Source organism: Dasypus novemcinctus, chromosome 1, assembly GCF_030445035.2.
Source record: "Dasypus novemcinctus isolate mDasNov1 chromosome 1, mDasNov1.1.hap2, whole genome shotgun sequence".
Taxonomy (NCBI): domain Eukaryota; kingdom Metazoa; phylum Chordata; class Mammalia; order Cingulata; family Dasypodidae; genus Dasypus; species Dasypus novemcinctus.
In genome coordinates this window covers 114,396,551-114,415,873 of record NC_080673.1, presented here as the reverse complement: position 1 = coordinate 114,415,873, position 19,323 = coordinate 114,396,551, and the positions used below count along the sequence as shown (strand labels likewise).

The 19,323-nt window shown below is 36.9% G+C and overlaps 1 protein-coding gene across 3 annotated transcripts in view; it reads right to left on the bottom strand.

The window, feature by feature from the left end:
* Positions 1-9,828: 9,828 nt before the first annotated feature.
* Positions 9,829-19,323, bottom strand: part of GPRIN3 (GPRIN family member 3) — a 63,873-nt gene continuing 54,378 nt past the window's right edge. For 2 of the 3 annotated variants that reach the window (XM_058295521.2, XM_058295516.2), the window contains exon 3: positions 9,830-14,361. In XM_058295521.2, the coding sequence (XP_058151504.1) occupies positions 11,924-14,251 (2,328 nt within the window). In that variant the 5' untranslated portion in view covers positions 14,252-14,361 and the 3' untranslated portion in view covers positions 9,830-11,923. Of the gene's footprint in view, positions 14,362-19,323 lie in introns of all 3 variants that reach the window. The other variant, XM_004480541.5, reaches the window with a different exon arrangement.

Genomic DNA, 19,323 nt, shown 5'->3' with positions numbered 1-19,323 from the left:
CAATGTTCCCTAGGATACTGGGATGAGTGCATATGGCCTTGGCCCCTTGGAAGCAGGGAGACCTTGACCCCAGACCCAATCCAAAAAGCAACAGAGAACAGGGTAGTAGGGGTGGGAGGAAGCAGGGTGCAAGGAGGGGTGAGTGATTCTGCACTCCATCTCAAGAACTTCTAGTATTTTCTGTTCACCCAAAGACCAATGTCTGATGGTAAGGTGATCATTAGTGGTATCATCAATTCCAGTTTTGAGGACAGGCCACTCAAAATTACAAATACAGTCTCAATTCAGACTTAAAATGCCCAGTTTTGTGTAATAACCATAATTCTATTTATAATCGAGAATTCTTTCCTTCCCCAGCCACTGGTTGCTACAGTTCTACATGGGGGAAGGGGTTGTGATTTGAATTCTTTTCTCCCCACCACCCGGCTTTTCAACAGATTCTATTTCTGCCAAATAGCCTGGTTATAGACCAGAGAGGGAGAGGAGGAGAGGGGAACTGGAAAGTTCATACTGGACTGACCCTTTCCTGAGTATTGCACTCTCTGAATGTAGCAGGTGTTTAAATCTGACTTTCTTTCAGAGGCTTTCTGTGAATTCTTTGAAGACTCCTTCCATGGCTCATACCCTTCCCTTACACGTGTGTGTTCCTAGGTACACATACTTATCACCAGAGATCTCAACTGCAGATTTCATAATGCAGGTGGAATGCTTTCTTCCTTCTCTTGGACATGAAGCTCTTGCCTTAGCCCTGAGGAATCTGGAAGGTCTCCTCCAGCAGCACTTAGCTGTGGAAGATGGATGTTTGTTATTGAAGTGGAGCATATTGTCATATATTTATGATGCTTGCTTATTTGTCTTTTTGTAACTGATTTGTAGGCATTCTTCATATTTTCTAGATTTTAATATTTTGTCAGTTGTAAGATTCCTTTTAATTTGCAAACAATGTTCATTACATCTGTTATAAATTTTAATGCATCTAAATTTACCAATTGTTTCCTTTTTCTTCCCTCCTTCTTTTGAATTGCTAATATTTTCATTAGTTTTGAAATTTTTATTTTCAAAATCATATTTAAAGTGAGAAAGCTACACAATTAAAATCTTCTCTCAATTCTAATACCTGAACAATTTTAACCGCATCCAAGTATTGTCCTCATGTTGTGAACAAAAAAAGAAAATATTTTTAAAGTCACAACTTATGGATCTCATAGTCATATTTAAAACCATTGTATTTATATAGATTTACAAAAAGTTTATTAAATAGGAGAAAATAGAAAAATTCCAGTTTTTACAATAGAGTCATGAGTTTCAAGTAAAGAAGAAAGCAAAACTCAAAGGAGCAGACAAAGGAACTAACATTTGTTTTGCTTATGGTATGTCATTTAATGCCCACAATTTTGCAAAGTATGTATCATTAGCCTCAAAATACAGATGAAAACATTGAACCTTAAAGAGATAACTTAGCTTGTTGATTCCAAACTGAGATTGAATCCATGCTTCTTTGGTTCAAAATTAAGGGACTTTCCCATGTATCACTTTAACCATCTAATTCATATGCCTCAAGTATCTGCAACAGAAAAAAATAATCTAAAAATAGTGCATATTTTTAAACAATATCTCCCAAGGTTGAGACATGTATGGGAGGCCCTAGTAGAGTATTAGGCACTTAGCCTTTATTCTTCCTGTTGATTTCAGGCTAAAAGAGCATACATAGATAACAAGTAAATAGTTTCCAGTCCTTTAAGTCTTATCTTGCTTTTTAAACACTTATAATATCTTCAGCAATGACTTTCTGCTTAGTTTTTTTTTTTTTTTTGAATGGCAGGCCAAGGTTTCTGTGCAGTTTGATTTTGATTGAGAGGTGTTAAGTAGGAAATAAAAAAAGGTATAGGGAAATGTCATTCCCCAGATGCCAATACTCCCACCAGAAAACTCTGCGAGCCCTTTGTTTCCATCATGACAAGATGAATTTTGACTATGTTAGTCCTTGATGATATACCTAGAAAAATGGACTGTAGGACATTGTTAAGATAGTTATAAGGGTCTAAACATTCTAGAACCCTGTACATTAGTTCACCAATAGTCTAGATGGTATTTAGGAAAACTAAACAATGTTGGATTCATGAATTAATCTGGAATTTCTGGTAGCCTGAAATTGATCCTATGATTTTCAAAAGGCAGTATCACAAGAATTGAGGTACTCTGAGTTTATAGTCAGTCCAGTGAAGCCAGAGTGATGCTTAAGAGGCCCTTCTTGTGTCTATTGTACTCAAAGCTGAGGATGTGGATGAGTGAGAACAGTTGGTTGGAAATGACACTAAATGAGACAAACACCTGCCGGTGGGACATAAACAGCTACAGGCATAAGAAAAAATACTCTCAGTCACCCTGAGGATGGCTGCGCAATCTAACTTCTCCAAAAATAGCACTGATATCTCTGAAAACACATGAGGTTTAATTTTGCTAGGAACGAATATTGAAGTATATAAGAGTTAGATAATGGCAGCCCAAGGACACCATTTCAAGCTGAAATAGAAGGTGTTTATTTATACACAGAGTAGTTGAGGGAGAATACAGACTTTTGACTTTTGATTTTGAACAAATCACTGTTGCACTAAATACTATTTTGAGATTTGAGCTCATAAATCTTGTGTTTAGTCTTCCCTACAGTTTCTTGAGAAGACAGATTCAAGGTGGTCAAAATGGATCAAATAATACTGTTCGATTATTAGTGGTTAAGCTGGATTGGAGGACATGATAGGGCTTTCTAGCCTCTTCTGGGAACCGAGACAGCAGGACCTGGATTTATTCACCAAGGACTATGCGGAGAAGCTAAAACTACAGAGAAGAGACTGGGGGCCTCTGGACAAGAGGCAGTAAGCCTGGACATAAGGCAAGCTGAAGCTGAATACATGTGGCCCAATGGACAATGAAAGGAGATGCTCCCTGCATCCCCACCCCAACTTGTATTTCCATGTACATCACACTCTCATCATTCTCACCAAAGAAGAGACAAAGTAAACACACACACACACACACACTATACTGTGACACCTAAATTAGGAAAGACTATTGCTTCTGATGACCAGGAGGCATTGTTGATTCTATGGGAATTTGGTTATAAATGAATAACTTGTATTATAAATAGTTTCAGCTCCACTGCAGATTCCTGGCACTGAATTAGTGACACACCGAAAATTAACTGATTCTAAACATTCAGGGCTAAAAGAACAATTTGAACAGCAGCAGCAACAACAATAACAATAAAGAACAAAGCCAATTTCTTTCTATACTATGTTTATTATGGAAAGTGAGATGCCAACAATCATATTTTAAAGTTTTCAAGGATAAACTAAGTAATCAGTTGAATTTCAGTGCCTTAAACATCCAAAGATCAAATGCAAAGTGAAGGTGGAAGAGCATGTATTACAAAATCTTCATCTATCCTTGTACAAATCATTAACATTCCATCCTTTTTTTAGGAAATGAAGTTTCATTGACAAGGTCAATATCCAGAGGATGGGAACTTTATTAAATGAACCATTTATGACATCATTAAAAGGCATAACTTTAGATTACAATATTGATAATTCATAAATGGACTTTCCATTTTGAATATTACTGTTCCTTCAATGATTTAACAGTGTACTATGTTTTTGGTCTTTTTAGCTCTGAAAATTTACACACATAAATTACTCATGTTGACAGTGATGCTTTTTCTGAGTGGCATTTAATATATATCTTCCAACATAAGTATGTAAGTTTAAGCAACAGCAGATATTGACAAACATCAAGATGTCAGGTATGTTGCCCTTTCAACAAGATTGTTATTAATTAAAAAAATACTGCCATCTATAGTCATTATTGTAGTTTTTTATGGTTGGTTAACCTTTTGTTTTTATCTAAGATAAGGTGATAGCACATTCTCTTAAACATGAATAAGTATTTAAATGTTATGAACATTTACTGAGAAGTGGTTATGTTTGCACTTTGCTGAATGGAATTCTTTATTAATGGGCAATTCTAGTATTCCTCATTCATATCTTCTGTCTCTACCAAACATAATTTTTAGTGTCAAGGTAACAGGGCCAAACCATATTAGGTTTTAGGAACAAGATCAGACTTTTGAATCTCTAGCAGAGCATTCCCTTTTAGCAGAAATGAGAGAGACTAACAACATGAATTCACCAATTGGATTTATGATAAATTGATGGATTGTGTCAAATGTTGACATTTATTGGCTAATGAGCCTAATCTTGTTATCTAGTCTATAAAGTATCACCTGTATCAAAAATACTAATTTTTTATTTGAGTCCATTTTAAAGAACTCCTAATTACTTGTACCCCATTACCCTACCGACTTCATTTGTAATTTTGTTTCCATTTTAATCTTTGACTTTTCTCTGGTATTGCTAAACATAGTTTTGCTGATCTCAAGTGAAGAATGCCTGTGATCATTTCCCTTTCAAGTATTACAAGTTCTTTTAAAATTTAGGGACATATCACTCCAAAACATGTTGGGCTTTTATCAGCCCATGCAAATAAACACACTTATCCTTGTCCAAATAGAGTCTAAAAAGCTTAATTGGTTGCCCAGTGTATGCTGTTTCCAAATTGAAAATTAGGTGTCTAAAGAACAGCATTAAAGCTTTGAAGCTGCTTGGTTACCAGTCTGTGCCTCACTAAGATACTAACTAGATTTTTGTAGCCCAGGGTGCTACAGAATTAACTGACTATATAAACACTGGCTTTTCTAAACACTAAATCTCTACCAGGAGAAACACCACTTAATAGGGAGCATGTGATCAAATATTATTAGTAAAATAGAACAGTCTTGGAAAGATGGAGTTTTCCATTAGTTATTTTAGTTTGTGATTAAATATACCAGCATGAATAAAATGCATTTATATATGCACATATATGTGGGTAAGCTATTTACAGTTATGCTATGTATACATTTTTGTGTAGAAAATGAAAATACATGTTGGTTAGCCCTTTTGAGGCTTCTGATCCACCATTTCTTCTTACCACTTTCCTGCAACTGCTTTGAGAATTTAGGTAATTCATACAAGGTATGTACACAATCACACCCATAGTATGCACATCCTCATCACATGCTTAACACAGCGAGGATGTGTGAGGAATGTAAATCATCCTAGTGGTCAAACAACTGACCTTACCTGTGACTAATGGAGTGATTAATTAGCCCTGATATGTTTAGTAACAAGCCAATGTACTGACTACTATTTTCAGACTTTGTGATAATTATGTTATCTACTCTTAGAGATGATAAAAAAACAAACCAGCCCTTTCTGGAAATCAAAAGTGAAAGGACAAATTCTGTTGCTGAATACACATGCACACTATTTTGTTGGCTTTATTCACTTTTGTACATGTGCCTACCTGATGACAGAACTTGGCCTTAAAATGGAATAGAGCATCGGGGTTTTTTTTCCCTACACATAAAAATAGAAAACCAATCAGTCACAGAATGTACATACTTACAAAATGTCTTGACATACCACAACCAGGTACAGTATTATGCACAATAATTTTGTTCACGCATTGGTACAGCAGGGATAAATACATTTAGAAATTTAGCTATTGTTAGCATATTTCTTTCTTGAGTTTTCAGGGCATGCTGACCTTTCCTAACCTCAATAAAACGTATCTCCAGGTGCCCTTAAACAAAAATTAGTCTCTCCCCTCTCTAGGGATTGGGGAATATGACTATAATACTGCAATCTTCTGATTTACAAATATCATTTTAAAGACATGATGGAAAACATTATGAAAGATAATTTTCTCAAAGATATGGTCTCAAATAAAGGCAAAGGAATCTAAATTAAAATTTTTAAGGAATACTGATAATCATGACTAAGCCCTTGCTACTCATTCAATATAGTTTGCTCTGTACACAGCCTTTACATGAAATTAAAGGCAATATGTATCAGAAAAAAGCTGTTGAATGTTTCAAAGTTTTGCTAAAGAATAGACCATCTAATTTTTAAATTAAGAGTAATACTAACAGCAGTGTCAAAGAAACAAGTTATAATTTTCACCCCAGAGATAAATGGGTGACCTCCCCACATTAAAAAGATCAAGAAAAATGTTAGCATTAATTTCCCATTTAATTCTCCTTAAAAACTGAAATCACCAGGGTCTCTCATCATAATTATCACCATGCTGGTTGACCATTAGTATATTTTTCTGAAGAATAAAATACATTATTTTTACACCTACTCTTTCTCAACCAATCAGTTTTGAGCCCGAACCCAGAAAGACAGTCGACAAATTAGTATTTGGAAACGTCTATCTGTAGCATCATTTTCTGTAAGGCATTATTTTGTTATGAGTACTCAGATTTTGATTATTTTGTATTTGGGAATGCATTTTTCATAGCTAAGGTTGTTAATCCTTTGGGCAGAGTTCATCGAATTTTTCTACATGCTAGTGTCTAGGAAGAGTAATTGCCATTCATTTAATCCTTCCATTTCATCAAAGTTTCTGTCTTAAGTTTTAAGTCAGTAAGACTTTTGGTGATTCATCTTCTGTCTTGGCTAGCACAAAAACAGAGATATTAACCAAATCTTTTCTAATGCTGACTAGTACTATACTTCTCTTTGGAGTTTCTAAACAAGTTTTTCCAGCAAGAAAGCAGAAATTATTCCCTCAGTTATTTTATTTTGTGGGTTACAGTCAGTTTTCATGGAGCAAACTGTAATTACATAATGGTGTACCCATAATAGATGAACTTGCTGGTATAACTTCCTCATAATTTTGGCACATTATTGCTTGGCTTTAATTTCATATTCATCAGTCTTCATTCTCATGATGAGTATCTGAGATATCTGGGTCTTAAAAAAAAAACTTGTAATATCTTGTTGCACTATTCTGGCCTCCATAGTCATTTCATCAAGGCCCACAATCATTTGAATGTCCTTTTTAATTATCATCACGTTGATTTACTTAATAGTTAACAGTAATATTTCAGGATTTTTTGTTGTTTCTATCTACACGTATATACAGATATACTGGATTTACTTCAGAGAGGTTATTTGGTTGTGGCAAGTGAGTAGTTTAGCTGGTGAGTGTTCACAGTTAAAAGTAGCTGTAATGATCTCGATGTCACTGATTACTCGTGAGACAGAATTTTCCACCTCAATCCATCTTCATGTATGTCCTATTTGATTCCTGTAGCCAGATAATTTTTTGTTTTCCAAAGCAGTTCATAAAAATGTTTCGGTATTTACAAGACTATTTCCCCTTGCTTTGCAAAAATGTCTAAAATTTCCTAGACATCCTCAGACTAACGTGTCGGCACAGATGACATTTATATTTACTCAGCCAGTTGCAGAAATTCATTAAGAATGATATAGTCATAAGGATGGACGGGGGATTCTGCATATTACCTGTTATTTGCTGGGTGTCAGCAGCTGACCCACATTTGGAAAGAATCAACCAAGCAGACCATATACAACATCAAGGAAAATTGCTAACAGAAAGCGAAATGCTCAGATCTTAACAAAAATAGCCAATACTGGAGCACACATGGACAAGACTTTGGATTCACTGTGTAGACTAAACAGGAGTGTGGACAAGGTAAGTTACTTAACCAAGATACTGCTGAGTTCATTGTATTATTATTACAAAGGGAAATTCACAGATCTCATTTCTCAAACACCACTTAGGACAAAGCAGGAGAGTAAACAGATTCATCTCCATGGCAGCATTGTAGACAATTAGTAAATCAGACGGGTAGTGTCCTACACAAGGCCACACGTGTCCAATTTTCAGTAAAAACACATACATATATGCAAATCTTATCCTAATGTATTATTATTCTCTATAGTATTTCTTAAAAATTAGACAAGGAATGTGGTGAATTACGTGGTACTAAAAGTGGACACATTTTCTCCATACACATTTTCTCATATATTGGAAGCAAAATATTGGTAGAGTGGATATAGCAAAAGCCAAACAATTTACATTAACAGCATATTTGATTCATATTTCCTCTGTAAACAAATTGTAAAGTCACAGGATATCTATTTTTGTTGTGGTATATAAGTGTTCCCAGAATTATAGGCATTCCCAGAAATGAAAGGAATAACATAAGAATTAGATTGGAACCGTAAAGCCTCATGTTTCTGGGATGGGGCCAAATGCCACTTCCCCCTCTGCTTTCTACTTTAGGACAACAAGCTCTTATTAAGGATTTGGTTCCAAAATCCAACCCTAGGGTATATGTATATGGTATGCAAGCATATTGTCTAATTTCTTTCAATTTTGATGTTTAACCAAACACATGGAAAACATTGGTATAAAAATTAGTGAACATTAGATTACTCTTAGGAGTCAAGTAATCAAAGATCAAATTACATTCAATATAGGTTGAGATTGTCAAGGTATGAACACATACTAATACATTTTATAAAGACTCATTTTGGATGAAAACAAAAAGTTTTCTGGTTAGTCTTGACTTAAGAAAATGTGCAACTTCTGCTATGGATGCAAAACACTAAGGTTAATCGGACTTTTACTGTCTGTAAAGTACTTGGTCTGTGCTATCAAAAGCCAATTATCCAGAAAGACATAACAGGAAAGCACCGTAAGGATAAACATGAAAATACAGATGATATGTTTTAGCTATATGATATGTGTAGCTATGTAATGGGGTTTTTGTATGTGTGAATGTGGTCAGGACAAATGATAAATCAATACTTAAAAGTTCTAGTGTTCATTTGGTAGGTGGTAGAAGCATCTTAACATTTTGAATGTTTCGTTATCCTCCAGACACTGAATTTTAATTCATCTCTTTTACAACTACTAAAAGATTTAATAAAATATGTCCTCTCTGTATTTCACAAATTAAATTGCATTAAAATGAATAAATCACATCTAAAAGAAATTAAGGATAAAAACAATCAACTTTCAACCCAGTGTGTATCAAGAGGGTGGGGAACTGAAGGAATAACAGCAGTTTCAAAGAGTCTGTCATGAAAATTGTCTTGCAATTTCTTTTGCTGAATTAGGTATTGCAAATGATGTACAAAATGTTCATGCTGCACAGATTGAAGTGAAGGAAAATTTCCAAAGGTTCTATTATGAGAGCTAGTAACTTAGGGTATCATAATGCAAAACTCCTGTCTTAAATAGCTCCTACCTCATTAAGCCATTTGATGATATATTTCTATTATTGTTATTGAAAGCTGTTAGTTCTATAGGACTCAACAAGCAGCAAAACAAGAAAGCTTTTAGAGTATTTTGTGACAATTCCTAGAGCATTGTAGAATTAGAGAATGCAGTTCTAGCACCAAAGAAAACCAGTTAAAATTTTTATATCCAACAGATTTTTTAAAAGCTTTAACTGGAGAGACACTCTAATACCAAATAAGCAGTTTCAGTTGAGTTAATTTGGGATAGATGCCTGTAACTCTTAGGTCTCTGCTCCATTTAACTATTTATAAATCATCTGGTTACTCCAAACCCATGAAAATAAATATTATTACCGGATGCTGAAATCTTTCTTCTCTCCTATTTTAATGCAGGAACAGCCTGTTCTAGCTGCTTCACAGCAGAGGAATACATGGGACCCACAGCTGCTACTGTGTCTGCAGGGTGTGCTGTGTATAGGTAGTGTGTATGCAGATGTGTGAGGGAGCTAGCCATGGATAGGGAGAGGGGAGAGGACGTGTGGCAAAGGCACCGGAAACAACTATGCAGCATGAACAGAACCAAAACAGGGCTTTTAAGACCAAAAGAGAAAGACTTTTAGACTAAATCTCTAGTCATTCATAGCATAGGTAGTAATTTCTACTTCAGGTATCCCTTTTTTCTTTCTTTCCCTTTTTTTTTTTTAGGCACTAGGGCTGGGAATTGAAACTGGGACATCATATGTGGGAAGCCGACACTCAACTCCTGAGCCACATCTGCTCCCCTGGGTTGGTTTTGCTGTTTGTTTTTTTTTTAGGAGGCACGGGACTCAGAACTGGAACCTCCCATGTGGGAAGGAGGTGCTTAACTGCTTGAGCCACATCTGCTCCCAGGTATCATTTTTAATGTATGCCAATCGGAAATAACTGAAAAAATGTGCCTTATTTAAAAATTCATTGTAAGTTCTAATTACAACAACTGAAATTACTGTTCTCAGGGTATGAGAATGGTGTAACCGTGGTCGGCTTCCCAGGCTTCATATATAGTCCAATTGCTTTAAAAGAAATCAATGGTTTTTAAATAGTTTAGGGTGTGTCCAGTGTAGCTTGGGGTGTTAAAGTTCAGGTATAATTGTTTCCCCATGCTTAAAATTGGCAAAATAGAAGCAAATGAAAGAAAACCAAACCATATATAAGAAATTTACTGCACATAGGGCATTTGTGAGTCTCTGGAGAGATAAAACATGGTCAAATATTCTTTTCTGGCTCATCATGGGGAATGATTTCAGAGAGATCCACCACACCCCTTCAACATCTCAATCAGCTTGATTTTCTAAACGCAAGCTGGAGATGCACGCTCTTGCTGTAATGAATCCTTCCCAGGGCCCTAGTTCATTCCTCTCTTCCACCTTGTTCCAACTCGAAAGCATGACTGGTCATCCCAGGCTACTCATTTGGCAGAGGGACAGGTCCAGGCCAAGAACAATTAGGTACCAATGTTCTTGTGTATCACAGTCCACCCAAAGCTCAAAACATTTGTAAAGGCCTCTTCTTTCAGTAGGTTTCAAATATGAGATATGATGAATTTCTCTTAAAAATCAATACATTTGCAGGGCTTACCTTTTTACTACAGATTATAGACTTAAACAATTAGATGATATTAATCTACATAAAAATAGTGTAAGAAAGCTCACGCTTTAGTTAGAATTGACTACATTTTCTAATAGAATTTATTTAACTGAATCCAAAGAAAAACATAAATGACATTCTGTTTATAAGTCTAAATCAAACATATTGCTTTGTTACTTATGGGGCTTTACGTTTTTCAACACAGAAAGGAGTGTTTGGTAATTGGCAATTTATAATTCCTTACTGGAGCCATAAATCTCAGTAGAATGTTACTGGAAAATACCTAAACAGCATAAAATCAAGTACTGTCACTAATTTGATGACTCTTTTAAAGAATTCGCCCCCATGTACTTTCAGTAGGGTAAGAAAACATGAATTTAATCTAGTTAAAATCACAGAGATGTACCTTGTCTTCAGTGCAGGAAAATCTGTATATATAAATTCATGTTTTATGTAGGCAGTATTTATATTCAAAAGCTTAACTAATTTCCCTAATATAACCTCCTTGTATTCATTAACAGGTATAACAAGGTTTATAAAAAGGGTTGTCGGCCTATGTTTACAAATATTACTTTCTATTTGGTATTTTATGCATTTAAATGCTTTTATTGAACATCATCTGACTAGGAAAGAGTCAAATTTTTCTCAATTTTTTTTACATTATGGTTTTTATCACTTACTTAAAATTTGTGTGGTTATAGCATTCTTACTGCAATAGGACTAGAAATTTTAACAGTGTTTTGTTAATAGTGTTTTTGCTATTTTAAATATAAAGCACAGATTTTAATGGAAATGCCATAGTGTGATAAATTGAGGCAGTAATAAAAAATGACACATGTAAAATGATAATGCTATCTATAAGCAACATCATATTTAAAAAACTAGTGAATATTATTTCCTCTTAATTAAGTTTGGTAAACCTTCAGTGACGCTTGCTTCTCTTTCAAATTGAAATGACATTTTTATTTACGGCAAAGGACCCTACAATTCTTAATAGCAATTTCCTGTATTTCATACTTGCTTTCTATTAATAGCTCTTTCTCTTTTTGGTCTCTGGGAAAAACAATATAAGTAAGCTTTCACACAGACTGACACTTATGAACACCCTAAATGTACACAAGAGCTCCCATGCACATTTCCTTTCAATCTAACACAGAAGAAGGGGCAGGACGAACACAGCAGTTTGGGCGTCGAAAGTTCTGCAGCATGGACTGGAAAACACTGTGCTGCCTTCCTTTGAGTTTTTTATTTGAAGAAGTATCTGAGGAAATGGATCTCCGGGTCTGGCTGCTTTGAGCTTTAATTAATTTCTCATGTTCCCTGATTTGTCTTTGTAAGTGGTTCTGGATCGCGATACCCAAGGATTCTGGGTCCAAGGAAGCACCGTACACTTCCCAGGTCATGCCCTGCTCATCCCACACGACGTCTCTGACATGCTTGGACTGTTTCAACTGCAGCTTGGAGTCCGCACCCAGCTGCTTTTTCTTCTCTCCTGGAGTGAGTCCTACCTGAGCAGCAGCTGCTGTCACATTTAACTTTTGCTCCTTAAGGAACTCACTGACCCGGCTAGCCCGGCGTGGGCTGGCTTTCACCGAGCGAGAAGGGGTCTTCTTCCCAGAACTTGGACTGGAATCACCCATGGAATCAGCTGGCAGGCTCAGGCTTGCAGCTGTCTTACTCTGTTTATTTTCTTCGAGGGCACTCTCCTGGTTCTTTCTCATTGGAGAAGGTGTAGGATTAGGAGCTGATGCTATGCCTCTGCTTTCTTGAGATTTAGGATTGAGCAATAAGGTTCTGGCCTCTGCCTTTTCATCGGGGGTATTGGTGCCAGTAGATTCTCGTTCTTTTATTTGAGGAGATGAGGGTTTCCTCTCCCTTGTACCCCCTTTATCAGTGGGATCCAGGCTCCCAGACTGGTCAGCTTTGTTGGTGGGGCCACAAGCCTTGGATTGTCTGCAATCTGGGTCTCTTGTGTGTCCATTTGTGGTTTTCACCGTAAACGCAGATGGTGTGGCTTCAAATTTTCCTACTCCGTGACTTACTTCAGCTTGACTGCCTACCTTGATAGAAATCCTGTCAATGGGGCTGGCACTCAGGGAGCTAGAATTTGTACCTGAAAGCTCTTTAAAGGTTGGCTCCTCCCTCCCTGGAGTCATTCCTGCTGACCTCTCATCTTCTTTACGTGCTTCCTGAGCATTACTGGATGCCATGTTGTTAGATGAGGATCTAAGAACCTCACCTGGTAAGTTCACTGCTTTACTTTCTCCTTGGAAAGAAGCAGAAACAGCTGCAGCTGCCTGGATGTACACCTCTGGCATGATGCCATGGCCATGACCTGACTCCCAGGAGGCTGGCGTGTTGTCTGAGAGCTCCAATGTGTGGCTCCTGTTGCCACTGCCATGGCAAATGACACTCAGCTGCTCTTGTTCGAAGTGCTCTGGAACCGGGGTTTCCTTTAAGAATGCAGTGAGGATGCTGGGGCTTGTGGAGACTGATCTACTCTCAACACTGGCCACTGCCTGTACTTCAGCATCCTGCTGAGCCCTGTTGGAAACGTCAGATTCAGCTTGGCTGGTCATTGTACTTGCTTCTTTGAACCTAGACACCTGCTGTTGTGCTGGCTGCAGCACCTTCTCTGGATCTGGAGGAAGTGCTGAACCATCACTAGTGAAGTGGGATGGTGGAGGTGTCACAGAGACCATGGCCTGGAGGTCCACGGCCATGGCAGAGGGTGGTTTGTTCTCTGAACATCCAACTTCTCTTGGTGGAGAATCAGCTGACCTTGTCTCAGAGTCACAATAAGCTCGCTGCTTATTCCCTTCACCTACAGGACAGGCTGAATGACCAGACACCTTGGCTGCTATATTTGGAGTTTGTACCTTTTCCTCAATTGTTTCTTGAAAAAGAAAATCACAGGGCACTTGATTGCTGCTGCCACAGATGCCTCCTACAGGACAACTTGACTTTTCGGGTTGTTCTCCACCTGAGCTCCTCTGTGATTTCCCCTGGGGATCTGCAGGAACTAAAGAGGGGCTGGCCTTGGTCTGGCCAGCTGGGATGGCCTGGTTGGCATACTGACTGGCTGGCATTGTAGATGGTGAATGTCTAAATTCCTTTCCTGATGAAGAACACAGAACTGGTTCTATTGGCTCGCTGCTACCTGGCTGCTGGGTATTACCAGGAGAGATGACTGTGGGCGACACTTTTTCCACCTCATTGAAGACATCAGGAAAAGACATGTCTGGGTGGGTGGTCTCAAGCTCCTGAGCCTGCATCAGGGCCTCAGCAGCTGCCAGGGGCTTGAGGTCTGGTTTGGAAGGAAGTCCTGACAGGCCATTGGTATTCTTACACAGAAGGGCTGCAGGATGCTGAGGTGAGGTGGGCTGCACCTCTCCTGGCTCCTCTTCTTTTCTAGAAGCTGTGATTGGGGAAGTTTTAGCTGATCTTAGAGGGTCAGGTACAGTCCCCATGGAATTCTCAAGAAAACCCCAATGCTTTCTCTTGAGTAGTGCTCCCACTGGGAAGCAGTTGTAGCTCAGAACGAAGACACAGTCAGAGATGATTCCTCTGAAGAACAAATCTGTGAATCAAGGATAACAGCGCTGTTAATACAGTAATTCAATGAAGGACTGAAAAACATACCAAAAAAAAATATATACCATTTTTATAAGACTCGTAAGCACATTAAACATTTTATTCCTATATCCATTTTTATGCAAAAATAGACCTTGGAAGGAATTTCTAAAAGACAATTTTAATTACACAAGTACTGATTTGATATATTAACTTCTGCTTGTATGCCACTGCTGTGTAGCAAATAGGTTTTTAATGTATTTACCTAAGCATTTTATAACTCTATCAAAAGTCATTTGTGCAATCTGCTTTACCAGATATGAGAAAGTCCCTAAAGTTAATGCAATCAGATCAATAAGTACCGAAATAGGAATAGACAAATAGATGTATGAAATAGAGTATGTGGAAATAGATCGCCTATAAATAAGGATGTGATATATGACAAAAGGAGCATTTTGATTAGTGGTAATTTAAGAGGCTGGCAAACACTTTTTCATCTGGAAGAAGAAATATCTAGATCTTTATCTTACACCAATTCCAAAAAATAAATTCTAAATGAAACTAAATCGATTAAAGGTTAAAATGCAAAATAAATAACTAAATGAATAAAAATTCTGTAAGTAAATCTAGGGGATCATAAATATAATGTAGGGGCAGAGGACAGTAGGCTCTGTCTAGGCAAGGCAGAAGACACAGAAACTGAGAAAACACACACACAGGGGACTAAATAAAATTTGAAAATTTACATGGCAAAAGGTACCATAAACAAGCACAACAATTTTGAAAACAAATGTTTGCAACCCTAGAGGACAAGCAAAAATATCCACATATAACCTGAGCTCTTAAAAATTTACAAGGAGACAAAAATAATCCATTGGAAAAACAGATAAAGAATATGAAAAGGAAGTTTACAAGTGTGGTGGTTTGAAGCTGTATGTACCCCCAAAAAGATGTTCTTAAATCTAATCTATTCCATTTTCCTGACCTCAAAACATGAGTGGATGAATTCCCACTGTTTAAGCCAACTAATTTCATGGTATTTGCTGGAGCAGTCTAGGAAACTAAAACAAGATAGAAAATGCAAACGGCCAAGAAGCGTATGAAAAACGATGCAATCCATTTATAGTCAAAGAAAGGCAAATAAGGTAACAAGGTGAATTTACCTAATACCAATTGTGGTTGCAAAAAAGTAAATAAAAAAGAGTATAACACCACAACCTGTGGGGATTTAGGGAAAGGAAGTATTTTCATTAATTGTTGCTGAAAATTTATTTTTATACAGTTTTCTTGGGGAAGCAGTTTAGTTTTACAAGCTAAAAATACACATACATGTGCTTTGACTCAGTGACACTAACACTATCTCATATAAATAAAAACACTAGCATGCCTCGATATCGGTATGTTTATTTGTACTATTTGTAGAGGCAAATAAACTACAAACAAACTGGATGCCATAAAAAGGAGGGATGGGAGAGTAAATCATGACTATCTTTACTATGGAATATTATGAAACCATTTAAAGGAATAATTAATTAGGCTGTGACCTCTCACTGAGGAAGGATTTCCCCAAGGTATAACTGAAAGAGAAAAGCAAGATACAGAAAAGGGTATATATAATTTCATTTTTGTAAAACAATGACCCAAAACACTACATATGTATGTGTGAATTAGATATACAGGTGTACTTGTATATGATGATATAAATTCTGAAAATAATTGGAATGAGACATATTAGGTATTAAATGGAGGAGGGGCAATGAGTTGGAGATGGGAGAAGTGACAAGGGTAGTCATAAAGGAGAAACACTGAAATGTGAAAGTGTATCCGATATTATCTCGGGTACATAATTATGGAAACTTATATATGTGTATCTAAATAGGTATGTATAAAATTTTAGAAAGGTTAACCTGTCACCTGGTAATGTAGATAAAGCAATGGATGAGAAATTACATGTGTTTTAATATTATCTCTATTACTAACGGGTTAATCACTTAATCTTTCTGGACACCAAATAAATTCACTGGTAAAATGAACTGCATGATTTCTGAGGGTCCTTCTTGCTCCAAAATTCAAGAATCCTATTTCATGGCAAGTGATTGATAATACATCAAATAGTACAATCTTAACTGACATTATCGCTACAAAGTGCTAATGTAAGGCAAAGGCAAATATGGAGTAGCCCAATTAAAAAAATACACTATTTTCTCTTTTGGTTCAATGTTATTTGCCTAATCTATGGTAATGTGAAATGTAACAAAAATAATTGAATTTTTCTCTCCAAAACCAGCTCTTCTAACTTCACTATTTATATTAATGGATTGAATATTTTTTATCCCTGGTCTTGACTGCATTCTTGTCATTCAAAACTATTAATACTTCTCTAGGTTTATATTCTTTTTCTTCCTTACTGGAGTTTTTTGTTGCAATCACTCGCTGTACTCCAAACCCATTTTTCCTTCTCCCTCTTTTGCATCTGTGTTTATTACTTTTCCTCCCCCTTTCTGCCCTCTTCATCCACAAAAAGCCTACCCGTTCTTCAAGGCCCCACTTAAATTCATTTCCTTTCTAAAAGCCTCTAAAACCTTCAAATCATAAAATCTCCCTGTTTTTAGAGATTTCTATAGCTATGGTTGTCTTTGTTGTTTTATGCACTGTTTTTGTGCTTTTTTATGCACTGTTTTTCTACCATTGTTATTTGTATAAATGGCTCTTTTCTCCAAAAGTACTTCAAGCTCCAGGAGGCAAGGGGATGAATTTATTGATTCTTCTCTGTTTACTCCTCAAGGCTCAGTAGGGGGTCTGCTACAAGAAAAACTTGTTAATTGATCCTGTTTCCCTGCAAAATGGCCATTATTAAAGCCTTGCTAAACTTCAAAATAATAGGAAACTTTAACCTATGGGATGAAATATTAATGAAAACGCAATTCAAAAGAATGTTGTAATTTATATTTTTAAAAGAAGACAGTATTCATCTATGCATTTTGCATAAGGGTTATATCAAGTCTAGGGACCATGTGTTATGTTATTAAAATCAGTTAAGCAATCAAAACAAAAGAAAAATTTTAAAACAAATCTCATTTATTAAACTTAATGTATCTGTAGTACAAGTTTAGACAATTTAACCCAGAATACTAGATACCTGCTATGAAATGCTGGAAGGTGTCATAAAGCCACAAGTAGAGAGTATCTCCTACATTAAATGGCTAGAGACAAGAAACCTGGTTTGGCAAAGAGTACTGGAAAATATAAACAGCTCAAAGTCCAGCAACAGAATGTTCAAAGACAGAAAAAGTTGAGAGACATCATAAAATTCTCAGAAGTTTATTTACATTTTCCACAGAGAGCTGGTTGTACTAGTTTAACTCTCAAAGTGTTTCATTTGTTTGCTTTGTTAACAGAGGTTAAATTGTTAAAACGTTCTAGAATCAAGACGATGCTATGATGCCATAAGTTTATAAGGGTTTGGAGGATGAGCCCATTTAAGACTGGCGTTTTGCTTGGCTAACACCTGTAAATGAAATCTCTTGATTTGTTGGCAGATAAGAAGTCAACACAACTTTCAACCATATCCGCTAATGTAACTGTCACAGCATCTTCATGAGTCCTTCACATGCCGAAGCTCTGAAACAATTCCCCCATTCTCCCTCCCCTGCCTCCATTAAAAGGTATAAATCTATAGTCTCCAAAAGATTACACCAATAGGACATTTAAGTGCCATTATCAATTGCTTGCCCACAGGCTGAATGAATCCCTTCTGCAGCTGTGATTGTGTGTGTCGGTCCCACATGGTTTTATTTCCCTTCCCTTTTCCTCCTTTCCTTTCCTCTTCCTTCTCTTTTTAGTTGAAGTTATCTTTCATAAAATTTCAGACTTCTCCCTTCTCTTTTTAAAGTTCAGAACAGCCCTGGGTTCGCAATTCCAGATGGCAACACTAGGTGGCGCAAAGAAGGGCTGTCCCCCTCTATGGGTAGGTACTCTCCAAAGGGTCATTCCCCACCTCATTTGTTTACAGTACTTAGCTGGGTTCCTGCCCCCTGGGCAGCTGAGTTTGAAAGCCTTGTTCTAAGCACCCTGCCAGAGAACACTTCCCAACATAAACTTTATCATCTAAGTACAGTTCCGCATTGTGTTTAAGAACCTGGACACTGGGGCCTGGATTCAAATATCAGTTCCACTCCCTCCCTTTAGCTCTGTGTGCTTGGGCAAGGAACTTAAACTCTCAGGGCCCCAGTTTAATCTAGCAATTGAGGATAATAATAATAGTATTACCTCACCGGGCTGTTATAAGGAATAGATTTCACATTTAGAACAAAGTCTCTTGGCACATATTAAGCACTCTATAGGTCTTAGCCTCTTTTAAAAACTCACTATTTTAAGTTTTGATCTGTACCAACAAATAGAAATTTTCTTATAAGACTCTGCAGTTTTATGAATTCTTTCTGAATTGGGCCTAAATCACAAAGAAGCTGATGGTGTCTCTAAGTAAGTTTGTTAAGCTTGATGGGAACTGTATTCTCATAGCAGATTCCTTTGGCACTTCAGTCCTTAAACTTGGGAGCAGTTTCAGTAATGCAGCTAGTTTCAGTAATGCAGCTAAATGTGTTACCCACATTTTACATCAAAGGAAACTGAGGCCCGAAGTTAAGTTAAACTACTCAAGGCAGTTGAGATTTGAACTGACTTCTAATGGACACTAATGCCTTCTATACTTCCTTATTATCTTCACCTCTGAAAATAAAAAAGAAAGAAAGGAAAAATTAAAATTTACATACCTAAAATCTCCATTAGATTTTTACATAAATATATATATACTCTCCAGAGGAGAAGGAACCTTCTTTTGGCAAGTAGTCTGCAACCCTGGGGCAGCTGACACCAACTACCATGACTGGTCACCTTAAGAAAGCCAGGCATATTGAAAGCTGACACTGCCACTGCTCATTCTGAAAATAGTGGGTTCCACTACTATGCC